The sequence below is a fragment of the Ammospiza nelsoni genome, chromosome 21 (genome assembly GCF_027579445.1).
Source record: "Ammospiza nelsoni isolate bAmmNel1 chromosome 21, bAmmNel1.pri, whole genome shotgun sequence".
NCBI lineage: Eukaryota > Metazoa > Chordata > Aves > Passeriformes > Passerellidae > Ammospiza > Ammospiza nelsoni.
Window position 1 is genome coordinate 9,248,364 of NC_080653.1, and position 18,336 is coordinate 9,266,699.

The 18,336-nt window shown below is 48.1% G+C and overlaps 1 protein-coding gene across 2 annotated transcripts in view; it reads left to right on the top strand.

The window, feature by feature from the left end:
• Nucleotides 1–17,041, top strand: part of YPEL2 (yippee like 2) — a 35,664-nt gene extending 18,623 nt beyond the window's left edge. For both annotated transcript variants that reach the window (XM_059487205.1, XM_059487206.1), the window contains exons 3-5: nt 9,887–9,930; nt 10,648–10,756; nt 12,391–17,041. In XM_059487205.1, coding sequence (XP_059343188.1) covers nt 9,887–9,930; nt 10,648–10,756; nt 12,391–12,480 — 243 coding nt within the window. In that variant the 3' untranslated portion in view covers nt 12,481–17,041. The remainder of the gene's footprint in view (nt 1–9,886; nt 9,931–10,647; nt 10,757–12,390) is intronic.
• Nucleotides 17,042–18,336: the final 1,295 nt, after the last annotated feature.

Sequence of the window (18,336 nt, forward strand, 5' to 3'; positions counted from 1 at the left end):
AGGAGGGCAGAGGGTCTGGGGTTGTTATTTGAGTCCCTCAGCTCCGTGTTTGGGAGGGAACAAACAAACAAACAAACAAACAAACAAGGAGTGCCCTTTGCAGGGAAAAGTCAGGATGTGAAACCCGAGCTGGGGAAGGAGAATTTGTGCTGCCCATTCTCTAATGCAGCCACTTCAATTAATCCTTCTGTCCTGTGTGGAATTGCTTCCTCTGGGCTTTACCCTGCAAGTGTTCCTGCTGTCCATAATGGGATTGAAAAAAAATCAGGATTTTTGTTTTATTTAGCCAGGATATTGCTGTTTTAACAGAAAAACCCCAAGGTAATTTGTACCTCCTTGCGTAATTGTGTTTATGCAGCAATTAACTGCCGTGTGATTTTTTTAAAGATATTTCATTCTGGTCCAAAAAGAAGGAGGAAAAAGGTAATAAATCACAAGAGTTTAGAATCCCCTGTCAAGGAGGAGGAACGAGGTAAAAATGGATTTTTCTAATCCATCACTTTCTTCATGGAAACAGCTCTCCTTTCATCTGCTGCTTCCTCTGCCTTAGAATTGATGACCTGGGCATAAATAAAATATTGCTCCCATTTATTATCCAGGGAGCTGCCAGGGAGGAAGGACAGTTGAATCATCAGGGTTTTTGCTGCAAATCCTCAACAAATCCTCATCGCTCTCTACAACTTCCTGAAGGGTGGCTGTGGTGAGCTGGGGGTCGGCCTCTTTCTCCGGGCGACAACAGATAGAACAAGAGGACACAGTCTCAAGTTGCGTCAAGCGAGATGTAAGTTAGGATTAAGAAGGAAATATTTCACAGTAAGAGTGGTCAGATACTGGAATCATTTACCCAGTGAGGTGGTGGAGTCATCATCCCTTGAAGAATTCAAAAAAAGACTGGATGTGGCACTTGCTGCCATGATCTAGTTGAACAGTTAGAACATCGACTGGACTTGATGATCTTATAGGTCTCTTCCAGTCTTGAACTTCTGTGATTCTGTGATTTAACTGCAGCTGGAAGCTGGTGAGGTCTGAGCCCCCCTGGGAGCTTCACCTCTTGGACAAGGAGGGAATTCCAGCAGAACCCGGGGCTGCTCCTGGAGGAGCTGCCCTGGGAATTTCCCTTGCAGGTGTGTGGTTTTAATCTGATTTATCCTCGTTAGGAGCGGCGCAGAGCTCTGGTTTAATCTGTAATTTAATCACACAAAGCCAGGGGGGGGCTTTTCCCGCCTGCTGCCTTTGGGGAGAGGGCCCTGAGGAGTGTCTGAGGGTAATTTCTATTTGAGAGCAGCAGGAAACGCTGTCTGAGGGCCCCACGTGTGCTCTGGGCAGCTGCTGTGTGTGGCAGGCTGCAGCACAGCCCTGCAGGAATCCTCTGCTTTTCCCCTCTTCCAGCAGGGTGCAATGGGCAAGGGCTGAGGCTCAGGAAAAAGGAAACTCTGCCCAGAGTCTCCTGTGAAAAACGCCAACCACTTGGCTTTATATTTTAAAGGTTTAATAGTAATGAAATGTTTAATAGTAATAGAAATAGTAATACAATTAGAGTAATAATAATTTGGGCAATTGGGATTAGAACAATATAAGACAGTAGAGACAAAGAGTTACGGATGTCCAGGTACCTTTTCTGGGCAGCACAAGCCTGAAAAAGGACCCAAGTTAACAGGGGATTAACCCTTAAAAACAATAACCTGTTGCATATTCATACAGCTCATACATGATGCATAAATTCCATTCAAACACAGGATTCTGTCTGGTCAGTGTCAGCTTCTTCCTCTGGATCCCAACAGCACCTTTGAGGCAGGAAGAAGTTCATTTCTCCTGATAATGGGGCAATCAATTCTCTTTCTCTGAAAGATTCAGGTGTCCTGTGGCTGCTATCTCGCTGCAAGTGCTTTCATACATAGGAAATTATCCTACACAGCATAATTTCTATTTTAACATTTTTTATAACCTACAACTATATTTAACACACTACTTAAGAGAATTAATACAGCATTACTTTCTAACACCACACATATAATATTTATTTTAATATTTGTGAAAAGGCAATCATAAAATACCTGCATTTTTCACACTCCTCTCTTAAAGTGCGCCATGGAATCACAGCTGTTGGGATAAGCAGCAATAACAAATGCAGAAACTGAGGTTGGATACCTGGAATTGGGAGATTTAAAATCAGAATTAAAATCTGCTTCCAGCTCAGCTCTGAGGACAAATCCTCGATAATGAAACACATTTTAGTACCAAAACTTCTTTTGACGAGACACAAATATTGAGAATTTAGGTGATGGATTAATAAATGAATGAGAATTTCAATAAATGGAGGAATTCTCAGCCAGTTTGGTGACTTCATTTCCCTGCAGTGGATCTTGCCCAGGGACACAGGGGAGCTGAGCTGCTGCCCTGGGTAAATCTGCTTTTGCTGAGAAGCCAGGCTGCCCTCAGTGTCAGCACTGCTGCTATTATGGGCTGCATTAATGGTAAACAGGGCTCCCCTGATACGTGCACACTCACTGTTATGCTGCTAATTAAATAACTTGTTGCATTAGCACTTTCCATCTTCCATCCCAGCTCTGTGTTTATCTCCAAAACCCATGCAGCAGCAATAATTAATGTGGAAATAAAAGGCTTTATTCTCCCCCTGCCACTCCTTTTTCAAAATGACTGCATCGGGGTGGATGCTTTGAGCCTGGAGGAAAACAGCAGCACTGGAAAGTGGGGGATAAAACCCACAGCAAAAATTACAATTTTTCATCCTTGTGTACCCAGAAAGGGCTTCACTGTGACCTGCTGTGGTTTTTCACAGTAAATAACAAAATTTTCTCCATATTACCCTTCTTCATGGCAAATGTGAATGGGTGCCAAACCCATCCCAGCTCTGGGAATGTTGGTGCAGGGATCAGAGCAGTGCCCAGGCTCCCTCCTCTCCTGGAATCACAATCCCACATTTCTGCCCTGCTTTTCTCTGCCCCCAAATAAACTGCAGTGATTGCTTTTAAAAAAGTAAACACTCCATCTGCTCTTTCTCCCCACAGTATTTCCATCCTTTTTCATCTCAAAGTCAAGTTTTGAAGCACAGCAGCAACCAGAGACTGTGAAAAATCACAAGAGGAGCCCCAAAATATTGTGAAGTTTTATAGAAGTCGTAAATCTGATGGGGTTTGTCTTTTATTTGCCTTCAGTAGTTTGTGCCCTCAGCCATTTGCATTTTGAAATTTCACTTTGAAGTCTGTGAGCTGGAAACTCGTTTAAAAATAAATAAGAGCAGAGTGGAGGAGCCCAGGGCTTCAGGGAGGAGGGGGAATAGCACAGGGATAACAGGAGGAAAATTCAGTGTTGGGCTTGAAGTGAGGCAGGACAGCCAGGCAGGGACAAGGGGACAGAGCAGTTTGCAGCTGTTCTGTGAATTTTGGCATTTTTGTAGGGTTTGGCTCAGGATTTAGCTCAGCAGAGCAGTGTTTTTATCTGTGTTAGAAATCCAAGTGCTGGAGGAAAAACCTCCCCCTTGATTTTAGGGAATTTTTATTTCCCTGAGTGCTGCCCTTCATTAATTGCAGAGCCTCAGAAGAAATTCTCTTTTTCCCTTCTGCAACTGAAATATAAAATTTCCCCTTTGAGAGAAATCCCTTTCCCTGCCCTCTGGGTATGGATAAATAACTGGGAATGTGCCCCTGGATCCTGCCCCATTTAAATCCCTTCATTTTCCTGGGCACCACTGACATTCCAGGGATATCCACTGTGCTGCATGACATTTCAGCATTTTTGGGGAATCCTGTGAAAATTTGGATTTTTCTTGGCTCCAGCACCCAGAAATGTGAGAAGATGAGAGAATCTCCCTTTGAAAACCAAACCAAAGTGGACCAAAAATGTCCTTATTGAAAATAATTTTAAAATGAGAATTCCTTAAATTTGCCCTTTAAGGATTCCTTCAATCTGCCCAAGGGTTTTAGGATCAGGAGATGCTGTATGGCACTGGAACTCTGGGATTTCAGAGCACAAGGATTCTTGTTGCTTGGACATGGGCTGGGGGTTGCATCAACACCTGGGAGGCAGAATAAAAAATTGCAATGAAATTCCCATCAGAATAAAACCAGACAAAAATCTGTGTATCTGCACAACCTGAGCCACAAAATCTGGAGCTGTTCTGGGCCTGGAATGCAGCAAATCCTGGTTATTCCCTGAGTTTTTGCAGAGCAATACCAACTGCAGGGGAGTAAAGGCCATGCTGAATTAATTGAATTATTTCAGAGATGAGTTTGGTCCACTAATTCCATATTGACTTGGGGCTTTAAATAGCATTAAGGACCCGTGGTGAAACTCAATTACAGCTCAGGAATGCAGCTGGAGCAGGGGAAGGTCACATCTGGAGCAGGGGAAGGTCACATCTGGGCACGAGGTGCAATCATGGAACCTGTTCTGATGTCTGGTGGCATCAGAGCAAAATTGAATCTGTTTAATGTGATCATGGCCTGCCCCCTGTGTGAGGAATTAATGAACCCTGAGAGGGCTCTGTGGGTTCAGACCAAGCAATTGAGCTGCTGCTCCCCTGGGAAATGCTGGGTGTGGTGTTGGAATGGCTGGGCACAGCCTGGAATCTGCAGCAGGAATTTGCACCGTTTTTATTTTCCATTTTTCTCCCCGCTGCACATTCCAGGGCTCATCTTTTTAATCAAATTAAATCAAATCAGGCTTGAAAGGTGCCACAAAGGCTGAGCTTGGTGTGGGATGTTGGAAACAGCAGGTGGGAATTGGGATTAATGCATGAGCACAAGGAAATTGGGTTTGGGGCACATCTTGGTGACAGGTTGTATTGACAGCACATTTTGTGTTACTTACAGGTCCCCTCTCCCTGTTCAGGCTGTATTTTATGAGAACCTCTCCTCCTTGGGTGTTTAAGGGTTAGATCAGCAGTGGGAATAGATAAATCTGACAGTCAGAGGGAATAGATGAATCTACAGTCAGTGCTGTGCTGTGGCTGCAGGAACTCAGACCCAAAGTTGGGAAATCAATCAGTGATGCCAAATCTCCCTGGAGAGCTCCTCAGTGCCCCAGGGTTTGTACCATCCCTTCTCTCACTGCAGCAGGGATAGCACAGGGAACTTGTTCCTTTTGGAAAATCCTGATTCCTGTGCTTGTTTTTCTCCTGACACTGCCACCCCTCATTGCCCAGGGCCCTCAGCTCCCTGTGCATCCCTGCAGTGGGAATTACTGCAGGAGCAGCCTGGCAAGGGGCACACGCTGTTCCCTTCCCCTCTTGGACCTCTTTGGCACCAGCTGCCTTTTCATTCCTGTTTTATGGGGTTGTTCAGAGCTGCCAGCTGGGTACTGGTGAGCAGGATCTGTTCAAAACTGGACACAGGTGAGCAGAATCTGTTCAAAACTGGACACAGGTGAGCAGGGTTTGTTCAGAGCTGGACACAGCTGAGCAGGATCTGTTCAAAACTGGACACAGGTGAGCAGAATCTGTTCAAAACTGGACACAGGTGAGCAGGGTTTGTTCAGAGCTGGACACAGGTGAGCAGGGTTTGTTCACAGGTGAGCAGGGTTTGTTCACAGCTGGACACAGGTGAGCAGGGTTTGTTCACAGCTGAGCAGGGTTTGTTCACAGCTGGACACAGGTGAGCAGGGTTTGTTCACAGCTGAGCAGGGTTTCTCTGCTGCATCTGCAGGGAACAACCATCACCCTGCAGCCTTTCAGCCCTGGCAGCTGCTTCCTCTTTTTTCCAGATGATTCCAGCAGCTCTTTTTGTGTTCAGCCCATTGTCTGACAGCATCACAAAGGCTTGGGGTGTTGATTCTGTCACAGTGCAGGGAGTGGAGCTGCTGAGGGGGCTGTGCTGGGAGTGAGGAGCTGCAGGAGCTCCCAGGGTTTGTGCCTTTCCCTGGAATCACTGGTGGGATGTCAGAGCTCCCTCCTGGCTCTGCAGCACCAGCAGAGAGGGGAATGAGCCAGAGCAAAGGACAGGGGTGGTGGAGAGGCACAGCCCTGCCCTGCATGGCTCTGCTCCGTGGAAATCTTTGTGTGGCTCTGAAAAAAACAAACAAAACAACAAAAAACAAACACAAGAGCGTCTGATTGTGTATAAATATACCTGGGGTTGTTTTTCTGATTTTCTAGTTCTCATTACAGCATGTGCCAGTTTTCCTGGTGTGCTCAGAGCTGTGGGTTCAGCTCTGGGGCTGAAAGCAGAGATAACAAATGGATTTATCCCAACAGCTCCCAAGGTCCTGGCTGCTGAGCAGAGCAGATCCAGGCAGGATCTGGCTGTGGCTGCTCCAGCAGCATCAGTGGAAGCCCAGGAGCCTCTGTGCAGGCTCAGTCTCCCAGCAGAGCTGCAGTTCTGTGCTCTGCCAGCACTTTTAGAGAATTCTCCATTCCCCAGGGCTGTGTCTGCCCCACAAGCACTCCCTGGGACTGTCCTGTCACTGGCTGACAGGACAAAGAGGGAAAAGCCATTTCCCTCAAAAAACATCTGGTTTTTAAAAGAATGGTTTGATTTCACTGCTCTGATTTGGGACCAGCACAGCTGAGGGGCTGCAAGGTGGCTGCAAATTGGGTGGCAGAAGCTCCTTAAACCAGAGCAGCTGCCAAAGCATCTCAGCATGGAGCCTGTGCTGTGAGAGGAGAGGGGATCTGCCCCAAACTGCCCCAGACTGCCCCAAACTGCCCCAAACCTGCCCCAAACTGCCCCAAACTGCCCCAAACTGCCCCAAACTGCCCCAAACTGCTGACTCCAGGCTCTGCTTCCCACCTGGGCACTGCAGGCAGCAGTGGGGAGGGTTCACACTCAGGCTCAGGAGGATGGAGCTGTTTTGAGCTGTTTTGAGCTGTTTTGAGCTGTTGTGCATCTCCAATCCCAGCAGCTCAGGTGGTTTTTAGAGGGCTCAGGCAGGATGGGGAGCTTGGGTTGTGTTGCTGCCACATCCAGATGTGTTCCCAGCCAGACCCTGAGCGTGAGCAGGGCAGGGAAAAATCTGTGGAGCTTCCAGTGGGAAACATCCACAGAGAATCCTTTCCATCTCTCCCAGCTGGAATAGCGGTGCCAGGAGCTGTTTCAGAGTCTGGGTTTCAGTGGGAGGGGGTTGAGCTGCGCCTCTGAATGTGCACAGGGAAAATGCAGAGCACAGAAAGTAGGTCTGGCTGCTGGCTGTCACCTCAGTGCACATCAAGGGTGTTGTGGAAATCTTTGTGTGGCTCTTAAACAAACAAACAAAGCGACAAAAACAAATACAAGAGCATCTGCTTGTGTATAAATATACCTGGGTTGTTTTTTGGTTTTTTTTTTTTCTGATTTTGTAGTTCCCATTAGAGCATGTGCCAGTTTTTCTGGTGTGCCAAAGAGCAGGAACATCTCCAGGAGATGCTCAGGTTACAGCCCCCAGATAAAAGCTGTCTGTGCCACCTTTACAGAGACACAGCCAGCTCAGTCCTGCAGAGGACAAATGCACTGGGGAAATTGTGGTTACCAGACTTTCATCCCTTCTTTTTATGTGTTTTGCCAAAGGCTGTGCTGGCTGGAGGGTGATTATTGAGACAGCACTGAAAGCTGAGCAGTGGTTTGTTCAAAGCTCTGCTTGGGCAGGGGGTAAATAACGTGAATATTTTTTTTTCCAGTGTCCACCCTTAGCTACCCTCAAGCACTGGTTTGGGCTGGGAGGAAGGGCAGGCAATGCAACAATGTCCAGTGAGCCCCAGCACAGCTGATGGGGCTGGGTTTGTTGTTGATTAAAGACAGACCTTTGTACAGCAGGAGCAGAAAATCCTATTTCTGTACCAGTAAAAACTCTGCTCCCACGGTTGCTGTTATTGGCAAACTCAGTCACTTTTTGGTGTTTTTGGAGAAGTATTTACAGGCAAGGACTGGATGCTGAGAAAGCTTCGTCTGCTTGCATTTTGCCCTGGTTGCTGTGGGATTTTGTGCTTCATCCCTGAGCCCTCCCCAGTTATCCCAGTGCTGTAGCAGGAACAGGCAGTGCCCCCTGCTCAGCCCCTCCTTCCTGAGCAGGGAATCATCCCTTGGCATCCCACTTTGGGATCCCCAGCTCAGTGGGACGCTGCAGGCTGGCTCAGGGCGGGCTCTGACAGCAGCGGAACACAGAGCCTGCAGAGGGATTGAGAGAGGCTTCTGTCATAAATGCAATCACACAAACATGCCTGAGCCCTGTGTCCTGTTTAACTGCTCCCCAAGAAAAGAGGAATTCCTCAGGGCACTGCTTTTGTGTGAGTCAGAGATGTCCCAGAGCCTCGGGCACCCTCTGTGCCCTGGGTGGCCGCTGATATTGGCCTTGGGATCCCTCTGAAGATGAGTTACCCCTGCAGGAGGCAGGGATGCTGTGCCAGGCAGGGATTGCAGCTGGCAGAGCCCCTGTGCCATGCAGAGCTCCCTGCCCGGTGCCCCGGGGCATTTCTGCCCTCTGAGGTGCCTCTGCTCCACGGGAAGGATCCTTTTGTAAACTGGGGATCTTCCCAAGGAGTGTCAGGGCTTGGGCTGCCAATCCATTGGGCAGGTGATGGAAGGGGGGAAGAAACCCCCCAGAGATTGTTTTGTGTGATGTCAGGTTGCTCTTAACCAAATAAATGGCTGTTGAGAGGGCCTGGATGTAAAACATGAATGTTTCTCTTTTCCCACAAAATTCTGTCCCTCCTTTTAAGGGTTTTGGTCTGAAATCATCAGCTGAGGTTTTCAGAAAACCACTAAACATTCCAAGGTTCCTGGTGAGGTGCAAAGTGAAGCAGTAAATGGTCCAGAAGAGCTGATTTTTGACTTGCCCATTCCCTGAGGTGTGCCACGAGGTAACCTGTACAGACAGCCCAGCCCAGCTCACAAGCACCAAATGTTTAATTCAGCGTGTGCCTGTCAGAGCACATTAAAAATGCAGCTGGCACTTGGTGCCTGTCAGCCTGGCACTGTCACAGGGTGGTGGCACAGATGTGGCACACTGGGAGGGGCTGGCAATGCCTGCCAGGCTGGATCCTGATCCCTGATCCCCCAAAACTGCCTTTCCACGGCGATCCTGAGGATGTGCCTGCATTGTCTGGGCTGCTTTGGCTGCTCTGTGGTTCTCCTGTCCATCTCCATCTCCTGTGGGATTAATCCCAGTTCCTGAGGCTCTCCCAGTGGGAATTGAGGTTTGCACACCTCAGGGCTGAGCCTTTTGTGGGATGCTGGAGCTGTGTTGTGTGCCCAGCTCCTGCACAGACACATCCCAATCCCTGAGCTTGGGTCAGCAGCTCCCTGTGCAATTCCCAAGGAGAATTTGTGTGCAAGTCCAATTTGAAAAGAGATTCAGAATTCATGCACAAGTGCAGTTTGAAAAGAGATTCAAACCTGTGACAGTGTTTGCAGGGGTCTGAGGATGAGGGAAGAGATGAGGATCTGACTCCATGTTTCAGAAGGCTGATTTATTATTTTATGATATATATTACATTAAAACTACACTAAAAGAACAGAAGAAAAGGTTCTTTTCAGAAGGCTAGCTAAGCTAAGAATAGAATGGAATGAATAACAAAGGTTTGTGTATCAGACAGAGAGTCTGAGCCAGCTGACTGTGATTGGCCATTGATTAGAAACAACCACATGAGAGCAATCACAGATGCACCTGTTGCATTCCACAGCAGCAGATAATCAATGTTTACATTTTGTTCCTGAGGCCTCTCAGCTTCTCAGGAGGAAAAATCCTAAGGAAAGGATTTTTCAGAAAATTTCATGGCTACACAAACCCATTTCTGCAGCCTCCAGGTGAGGCTGAGGAGTGAAGTTCATAAACACCAAAAGTATGAAATCAGTGGGAATTCCAGGTGTGTCCTGTGAAAAGGGCAGCTGTTGGAGATGGAGAAATTCGCCTCTTTGCTCTCAAGCAGCCAACTGAGCTTTGTTTTCTTGCCTTGCAGTCCTTCCAGGGCAGCCAAGGACGAGCTTACCTCTTCAACTCCGTGTGAGTACCCAACAAAACCCTCCTGAAAAAGGGCAAAAAACCCCAATTTCCTTCAGAAAACCTCTGCCTGGGAGTGGGGAGCTTCCTGCACATGGCTGGAGAAAGAGGCAGAAATAGCCCCTGATTCATATTTGAGTGGTGCAGGGGTTTCAGATAAGCAGCAAGGAAAAGGTGAATTTTTTCGTCATTGGGTTGAGAAATCAGAGCTGATGGCTGAGTCATCTCCTCTCCCAGGATGGAGTGGGACCAGAACCAGAGTTTGTAAATGTGGAGATAGATGGTATCTAAATATGCACTTCATAAAAACTGAGTGTAGTTTTCCCAGCGACTGGAAATAGTTTTGGGGAGGTCACTGCTGGTCTGGTTTCAGCAGAGCTGCTGATTTCACTCACATTTTTCAATTTTCCATTTGGGAAAGTAAAAGTACCATTTTATCAATTTGAGAATGAAAACCTTTCTCAAATGCTTAATTAGCAAAGTGACTAGAATGTTATTAATCTCCTTCTCAAAGCTTTCATTGAGTTTTTCAGTTGAATAAAAATCCCATTTCACCTTTTCATTCTGCTCTGGAGCTGCCAGGGAGCTTTGTCTGGGCACAGCTGGGAAACTCAGAACCTCCTGCTCGTGTTTTCAAACACTGCAGTGAAATCTCTGTCAGCTTTATTGGAGCATTTTGATGTGGAGGGGCACTAATGGAGCATCTGTGCTTTGTCCCAGAGTGAACGTGGGCTGTGGCCCTGCAGAGGAGCGGGTGTTGTTAACAGGACTGCACGCCGTGGCAGATATTTACTGTGAAAACTGCAAAACCACGCTGGGCTGGAAATATGTGAGTATTTGTGTCCCTGCCTGTGCCTCTGGGCAGCTTTGCTGCAGCTGAGGGGGTGGGGAGGTCATTTTGGGAGCCCAAAATGCAGGTTTGCATCTGTAGCCATCTGGTTTCCTCCTGCCTCTGCGTGTGTTGCATTTAGAAAATCAGCTTTAATAGTTCTATTTCCACTAACTTTATTTTATCTACACCTGGTGCCCCTCAGTGACATTTAACATAAATGAGGATAATTTCAGCCCTGTGCTCCACACTGTCTTTTTTCTATTATTCTGGTAGATGTTATCAGAATAACAGAATGCTCCATTAATCCTGTGTCCTCCCCACTGGAAATGCTGTTGAACACGGGTTTATCTGTTTGCTCTTCAAAAATTCAATTACCTTCCAATAAAATCCAATGTTACATCCTAATTCCTGCTTCTGGAGGCCCACATAATTCTGTCCAAATGTTTTTCACCAGTGCCTGAGCTGGTGCAGGATTTAAGATTCTAGAAACAGGGTTTAGGATTCTGGAAGTGGGATTTGGGGTTCTAGAAACATGATTTAGGATTCTAGAAGCAGGCTTTGGAATTCTAGAAATGGGGTTTAAGGTTCTATAAACAGGATTTAAGATTCCATAGGCAGGACTTAGTACTCTAGACTCCTGATTTAGGGTTCTAGAAACAAGATTTAGGGTTCCAGAAGCAGGATTTAATATCCCAGAAGGAGAATTTGGGATTCCAGAAACAGGATTTAATATTCCAGATGCAGGATTTAATATTCCAGAAGGAGAATTTTATATTCCAGAGGCAGAATTTAGGATTCTAGAAGTAAGAGTTAATATTCCAGAAGCGGGATTTCTTATTCTAGACTCAAGATTTAACGTTCTAGACTCAGGATTTAGGATTCCAGAAGCAGGATTTAATATTCCAATATTTGGGATTCTAGAAGCAAGATTTAAGATTTCATAAGCAGAATTCAGTATTTCAGAAGCAGCGTTTGGGATTCCAGAAGCAGGATTTTGGATTCTAGAAACAAGATTTAATATTCCAGAAGCAGAATTTGATATTCCAGAAGCAGGATTAAGTATTCTAGACTCACTGTTTAGGATTCTAGAAGTAGGATTTAGGATTCTAGACACAAGATTTAATATTCCAGAAGCCAAATTTTATATTCCAGAAGCAGGATTTCATATTCTAGACTCGGGAGTTAGAATTCTAGAAGCAAGGTTTAATATTCCAGGATTTCAGATTCTAGGAGCAAGATTTAATATTCCAGAAACAGAATTTGACATTCCAGAAGCAGGATTAAGTATTCTAGACTCACCATTTGGGATTCTAGACGCAGGATTTAGGATTTCAGAAGCAGGATTTAAGATTCATAAGCAGGATTTCAGACTCTAGAAGCAGGATTTAGGATTCCAGAAGCAGGATTTAGGATTCATAAGCAGGATTTCAGACTCTAGAAGCAGGATTTAGGATTCCAGAAGCAGGATTTAGGATTTTTTCCCTCACAATTTCCCTGAGAGCCCACAGGAGGACCTGCAGTTGTCTCTTTGGGCAAGGCTCAGACTTGCACCAGCATTCCCAGATCTGATCCATGACCTGATTCCCCCCAAGCACCACCTCAATCTCCCTCTGCTCCTCCTTCCACTGCAGGAACACGCTTTTGAAAGCAGCCAGAAGTATAAAGAAGGCAAATACATCATTGAACTAGCTCACATGATCAAGGACAACGGCTGGGACTGAGCAGAGCCAGCCCTGCAGTGCCAGAGATGCCATCCAGCCCAACATTGTACCCAAGAGTGAGAGAGTGACTGAACGCTTGGTTCCATGCATTTAGAGGCTCTGCAACCCGGGAGCATCTTCACACCCTTCTCCATCTTTATTGGTGACTGGCCTCTAAATTTCTGTCTCTCTGTCTCTTTGCTTTGTATCTGTTTGTGAGTTGACCCTGGCTGCTTCTCTCTCTGTTGTGTTGGCTCAGAGAATGCACCGAATGCCCGACAGCCATTCCATGTGCCCAGAGCTCCACCCAGCCTGGCCTGGGCTCTCCTGGCACCTCCCAGCTGGTGCCAACCCCGAGGTTGGGCAGGAGAAGGTGGGGCAGGGGTGGGGAACCATCAGAGGGTGATGCTGTGCTGCTCCTTTCAGTCCTGGGTAAGCGAGGCTTGAAACCATCTATCCTCGTGTAAATGGACAGAGAAATATCCACTTGTCTGAATGGATACAGAAATATCCACTTGTCTAAGAAGGACACAGGAATATCTCCTTGTGTGAAAGGACAGAATTACCTCATGGCTGTGTTTTCTCTCTGAATCCATCAGTGGCAGAGCCAGTTCCCCCACAATCTGTGTTTTGGTTGCTGTTTATGAACTCCTTGTTGCAGGGGAGGTTCCTGCCTCTCCTTTTCCTCGCTGGTTCAGGGCAGGGAGGCTGAAGGTCCCAGCTGAGCACGGCCATAGGGAGCATCCCCATGGCTGGAGAAACCAAATCCTGAGCTGTGAGCGCTTCAGAGAGGAGGAGAAAACCACTCCAGGCACAAGGAGGCTGGAGCTGCAGCCTAGAAAATGTGGAGAGGTGAAAAAAGGCACGTGTGAGGCAAGAAGGGGGAAATTCCATAGAGGAGGATGGGGACAAACAGTGGCAGAGGGTACCCCTGGATTTCCTGGCCTCCCCTGAGCACCCTTGGTGGTGTTTCACCAATCTTTCACAAGTGCAAGGAGGAAAATGCTGTTACAGAACCTTTTCCTTGGATGCCAGGCTCAGAAAATGCACAGAAATGGGGCGAGGAGGGAGCTGAGTGGTGGCAGTTGTGGTGCACAGTGGATATTTCATCCCTGAGGTATCCTCCCCCCTTTCCCCACTCCCAGCAGCCCAGTGCAGGCACGGGGAGAGTGGGAAAGGAAAAAAAGGAAAAAAAGAAATTAAACATCTTCCCAGCAGCCCTGGAATGATCCATGCCTTGAGGGGTGGACTGGGTGTCAGAACTGCAGGGACAACGAGTCCTTCCCATTTCTGTTTGTCCCTGGTGATTCCTGAGCACCTTCCCAGGGGGATGGTGGGGAAGGGTGTCCTGTGTGCTAGGGGAGCTGTGTAAAGTAAAAGTAAAATGAGAAATTTGCTCTGCAGCATCCAGCCAGTATCTGGTGCATCACCCAGGACTATTGAGCTGAGCTCGTTTTGTCTCTCCCCCAGTGAATTTTTATTTTTTTGTTGGCAGAATTCTCTCAAGTAGGTTAATCCATGGGGGGAAATCTTCCTTAATGCAGAAGGAAGGAGTTGAGTGAGTGTTGTGCAGGGGTGGTGGCTCCTCATGGAACAGAAGCTCCAATTGGAGCTGTGATCTGTAATCACTGCCCCCAGCCCTGAGAGGTGCCAGGGGCTGTGCAGGACTCATTTGGTGTTATTTGGCAGGGAATGGGAGCAGAGACTCTCCTGAAGGATCAGGGTGGAATTCAGGGTTGGATTCTTGTGCTGAAAGCCAGACCTGATGAGCAAAGGTTGTTTATTTTCTCTCTCAAGCTCTGTTCTTGACGGCCTTGGAGAGCTGAGGTGGAGCTGGCCTGGCTCCTGCAGGGGATGGGGTTGTGACCAGCCTGTCCAGAGGTGGCTTCTGCCCTCACCCTCCTGCTCTGGCTGTGCAACAATTGCTTCAGCTTCTGCTTTGGACTGTCTCTGCTTCTGCCAGCCACATTCCCTCAGTGACAAATGCAGGAAAAATCAGAACTCCCACAGCACCTGCTGGCACTGACCTGGTGCCATTTCCCTGTCCCTTCATTGAGGATCCATGGCAATTCATTGGATTTTGACTAGTGGGAAGCAATTCCTGTTCTTCAAAGAGCTCTTTATTCTGCACAGAGCCTTTAAAGAGCTGGGAGAGGTGAGGGATCATCCCAAATCCTGTGGGGCTGAGAGGAGCACACAGGGCTCGTGGTTTGATGTTGGTATTTGGAGTGAGTGCTGGTCAAAAAGCAAAATAAAAGGCAGGGCTGTGCAGAGAACTGCTCTGAGAAATGCCAGCCAGGTGGAAATGGTTTTTTTCCATTCATTTGGGACAGAAAAGGACAATGCCCCATCAGACCTGGCTGGTTTTTATGGTCACAGGTGTTGGCTTTTAATGGCAACCAGTCCAAGCTGGAATAGGGCGAGGTGTTAATCTGCTTTTAATTGGTTTTGTGCTGTTCAGTCTGTGCTCAGAGCCTGGCCCTGAGCCCTGGTGCAGCCCAGCGAGGCTGTGCCTGTCCCCAGCCCCCAGAGAGCTCCTGGGCAGTGGCTATGAGGGCTGAGAGGAGAACTGGGGCTTGTGCAGCCCCTGTGAGTGCCCGGGGAGCAGGAGCAGCTCTGGCCGGTGCTGGAATCTGGGATCAGTGACACACTCAGACACAACCAAAGAACTTCCCTGCTGAGCTGAGCCAGGTGGGGCCTCTGCCCAGGAGAAGGGGAGATGTGGCCCTCGGGAGCTGCTGCTGTCCCCGGGCAGCAGCCCCAGGAGAGCACGGACGGCGCGGGGCTCTCCTCCCCTGTCTGGTGTCCAGCCTCGTGCCTGGGCAGCTGTGAGCACCCTTGAGTTTACATCCCCCCCTGTACCCCAAAGCTCAGACCTGAGTGAGTTTGAAATTGTTTTTGCTCTGGTGTGAAATCCTGACCCCTGTAAGAAATATTCAGATGATAATATATACAAAGCAGGAAAAAAAATAACCCCCAGACGTTACCTTGTGAAATATACTTTTGTAAATAATATTTAATTTTTTTTTAAAAGAAATAATATATTTGGTGCTGTTTTCTCAGAGCCCCTCCCTGAGAGCACTTTTTTTTTTTGTTGTTGTTTATGATGATCCTGTTTCCTTCTGTATTTGTTGGAAAACATGTTTAAAGGGAAACAAAAACTCCTGATTTACGTTGTCCTCTGAGGTGGATCCGTGTTTCCTGTGGATGTGGCAGATTTGGGCTGGGACAGGGGGATGTGTGGGCTGGCATCAGGAGGGCTCCATTCCCCCCTGCCTTTCCTGCAGCCCCTTTGCTCCCAGCAGGAGCCCCCAGAGCCCCTGGGGCTCCCGATTTTCCTGGTTTGTGGAATCCAGGCCTGGCATTCCCTTGCACCAGTGCTGGCTGGAGTGAGAAGCTCTGGGGCTGGACAGGAGCTGCAGCCTCAGGTTTGCAGGGGTGGAGGATGGAGCTTTGAACCCAATTTTAACCTAAACCACAAATCTTTGGATCCTGCTTTTATCTTTGAGGGGAGGTTTTATTTTTGTTGTTGTTGTTTTATTTTTTTTTTTTTTTTTAACCAGGCTGCTACATAACAAATTAGAGTAAAAGTTTACCTCTCTTGGCAGTAAAGCTCATTTATTTTGTTCTCCTTTCTGTCTTTAATCTCCCCCCTTCTCTCCCTCCTTTGTTTTTATTTCACTTGGTCTCTTGTTTATCCAAAGTGGACCAACAGCACAAAGCACTGGACCGTGTTTTGCTGAGCAAGGAGCTGTTCAAGAACTGCTGCAGGTTCTTTAAAAATTCTCTGGGTTTGGAGAACTTCAAACCCCACAGGAACAAAACCAACCCTGCCAAACCAACCCCGTTGTTCTCGTGATGATCAAGTGAGAATTCTCTCTCTCTGTGTGCGTTTTTCTGGCTGCTCTGAGAGTGTGAATCATGCATTTCACTGCACTCCCCTGCTTTGGGAGGAGCTTCCAGGGGAAGCAGTTTTGGGATGAAGAGGGGACACCAAACACCAAGCTCAGCTCAGTGGGAAGGAGCTCTCAGTGCTCAGAAGCAATCAGGTTAGACAGAGGTTTTCTGCAGAAATCCTGGTGAGAAAGAACAAGCAGAAGAGGGGAAACGAAATCATCTTGAATTCAGAAAAAATAAAAAAAAAAATCAAAAATCAACATATTTAAATGCAAGCAGAATGGCATTGTGTAAGGTACAACCACCAATAAGCTGTTCTCATCGTTACAACTGTGTATCCTTTGTTTTGTTCTTCCTAAGGAAATGGGAATGCTTTCCCCACTGACAAAACTAAGGACAATATTTCCAATACCAGCCTGTCTATGGATGCTCTTGTGTTTACAAATTGTGTATATTTTTATTTCTTTGATCTTATTTTAATTTTTTTTTTTTTTTTGGCATATTCTTTCAGGTCATTTGCTTCAGTCATAAATGCAATTGTTTGTTTTCAAATAATTGGTTTTCACCTTTTCATGTATTTGTACATTGTATATAGTTCTTCAGTATTAGAGGGAGGCGTATTGTTTGTCATATTTACAATATGTGTTGGTGCTCATTTGAGAAAATAAAATTTTCAAGTACTAAAGCTGCTGCTCCAGGTTTCTGCTTTGTTCTGTGCAAATCCCTGAAATCCAGAGGATTTCATCCCAAAGGGAATTTTCATCCCAATCCAGGGGATGGGAAACAGCAGCTCCTGCTGCTCCACCTCAGACACCTCCACAGCCAGGGGGAAGGCAGTGCTGTATTTGGGATTTTGGGATGGGTGGGTGCAATTCCTGTTCATCCACTGCTGGAGGTGGCAGGGCCCTGTCCCCGTGCCCTCTGTGCCCTCTGTGCCCTCTGTGCCTATGTCCTGTCCCTGTGCCCTCTGTCCCTGTGCCCTGTCCCTGTGCCCTCTGTGCCCTCTGTGCCCTCTGTCCCTGTGCCCTCTGTCCCTGTGCCTTCTGTGCCCTCTGTCCCTGTGCCCTCTGTCCCCGTGCCCTCTGTGCCTGTGCCCTGTCCCTGTGCCCTCTGTCCCTGTGCCCTCTGTCCCTGTGCCTTCTGTGCCCTCTGTCCCTGTGCCCTCTGTCCCTGTGCCCTCTGTGCCTGTGCCCTCTGTGCCTGTGCTGCTGAGTGCCCTTAATTCCCCACGGGACCAAAAAAGCCACTTAACCCCGTTTGGGGACAGCCCAGGGGCTGAACTCAGAGCCCTGAGCTGGGAGTGAGCTGAAAGCTGCACCTGAGAGGGGCTGGGGATTCCTGGCAGCTGGGAAAGGCCAAGGAAGAGGGGATGGGAGCGACCCCATGGACAGTCCCTGCAGTGGGGTCAGAGCTCTTGGTTTCACCAAAACCTGAATTTGCTCCTTTTGCCCTCACACCAGCCTGGGACACTCTGGGTGTGTCCCTAAGGGACACTGCCCCCGCCTTGGGGACAATGGCATCCCAAAAAATGCCCTGCAGGGTCTGTGTGGGGCAGCTCCTGGTGCTGGGCTTGTTCCTACAGCCCCACTGGAAAAGCCCGGAGGTTTTAACCCTGTGTGGAATCCCCTGGGGCACTGGGAATCCCTGGGACAGTGGGAATGCCCTGGGGTGGGGAGGGGACCCGCAGATGTGGGGACATTTCTTGTTCCCCATCCCAGCCCTGCAGGGAAAATCCCGCCAAGAAAAAGCGTCCTGCTCAGCAATTCCCACCCGAGTGACAGCAAGGGGGACAACTCCAGGCTGTCCCTGAGCTGTGGCCTTGGGAACAGCCGCCAGATCCCATCAGGCCGTGGGATGGAGGTGGAAAATGCCAGGTCAGTGCGGAGCGGGGCTGGGGGCAGCGGGACCCGGCCGCTCCCGCATCCCAGGGCAGGGAGGGACCGGGACCGGCGCGGTTGGGGATGCGGGACAGCCCCTCCC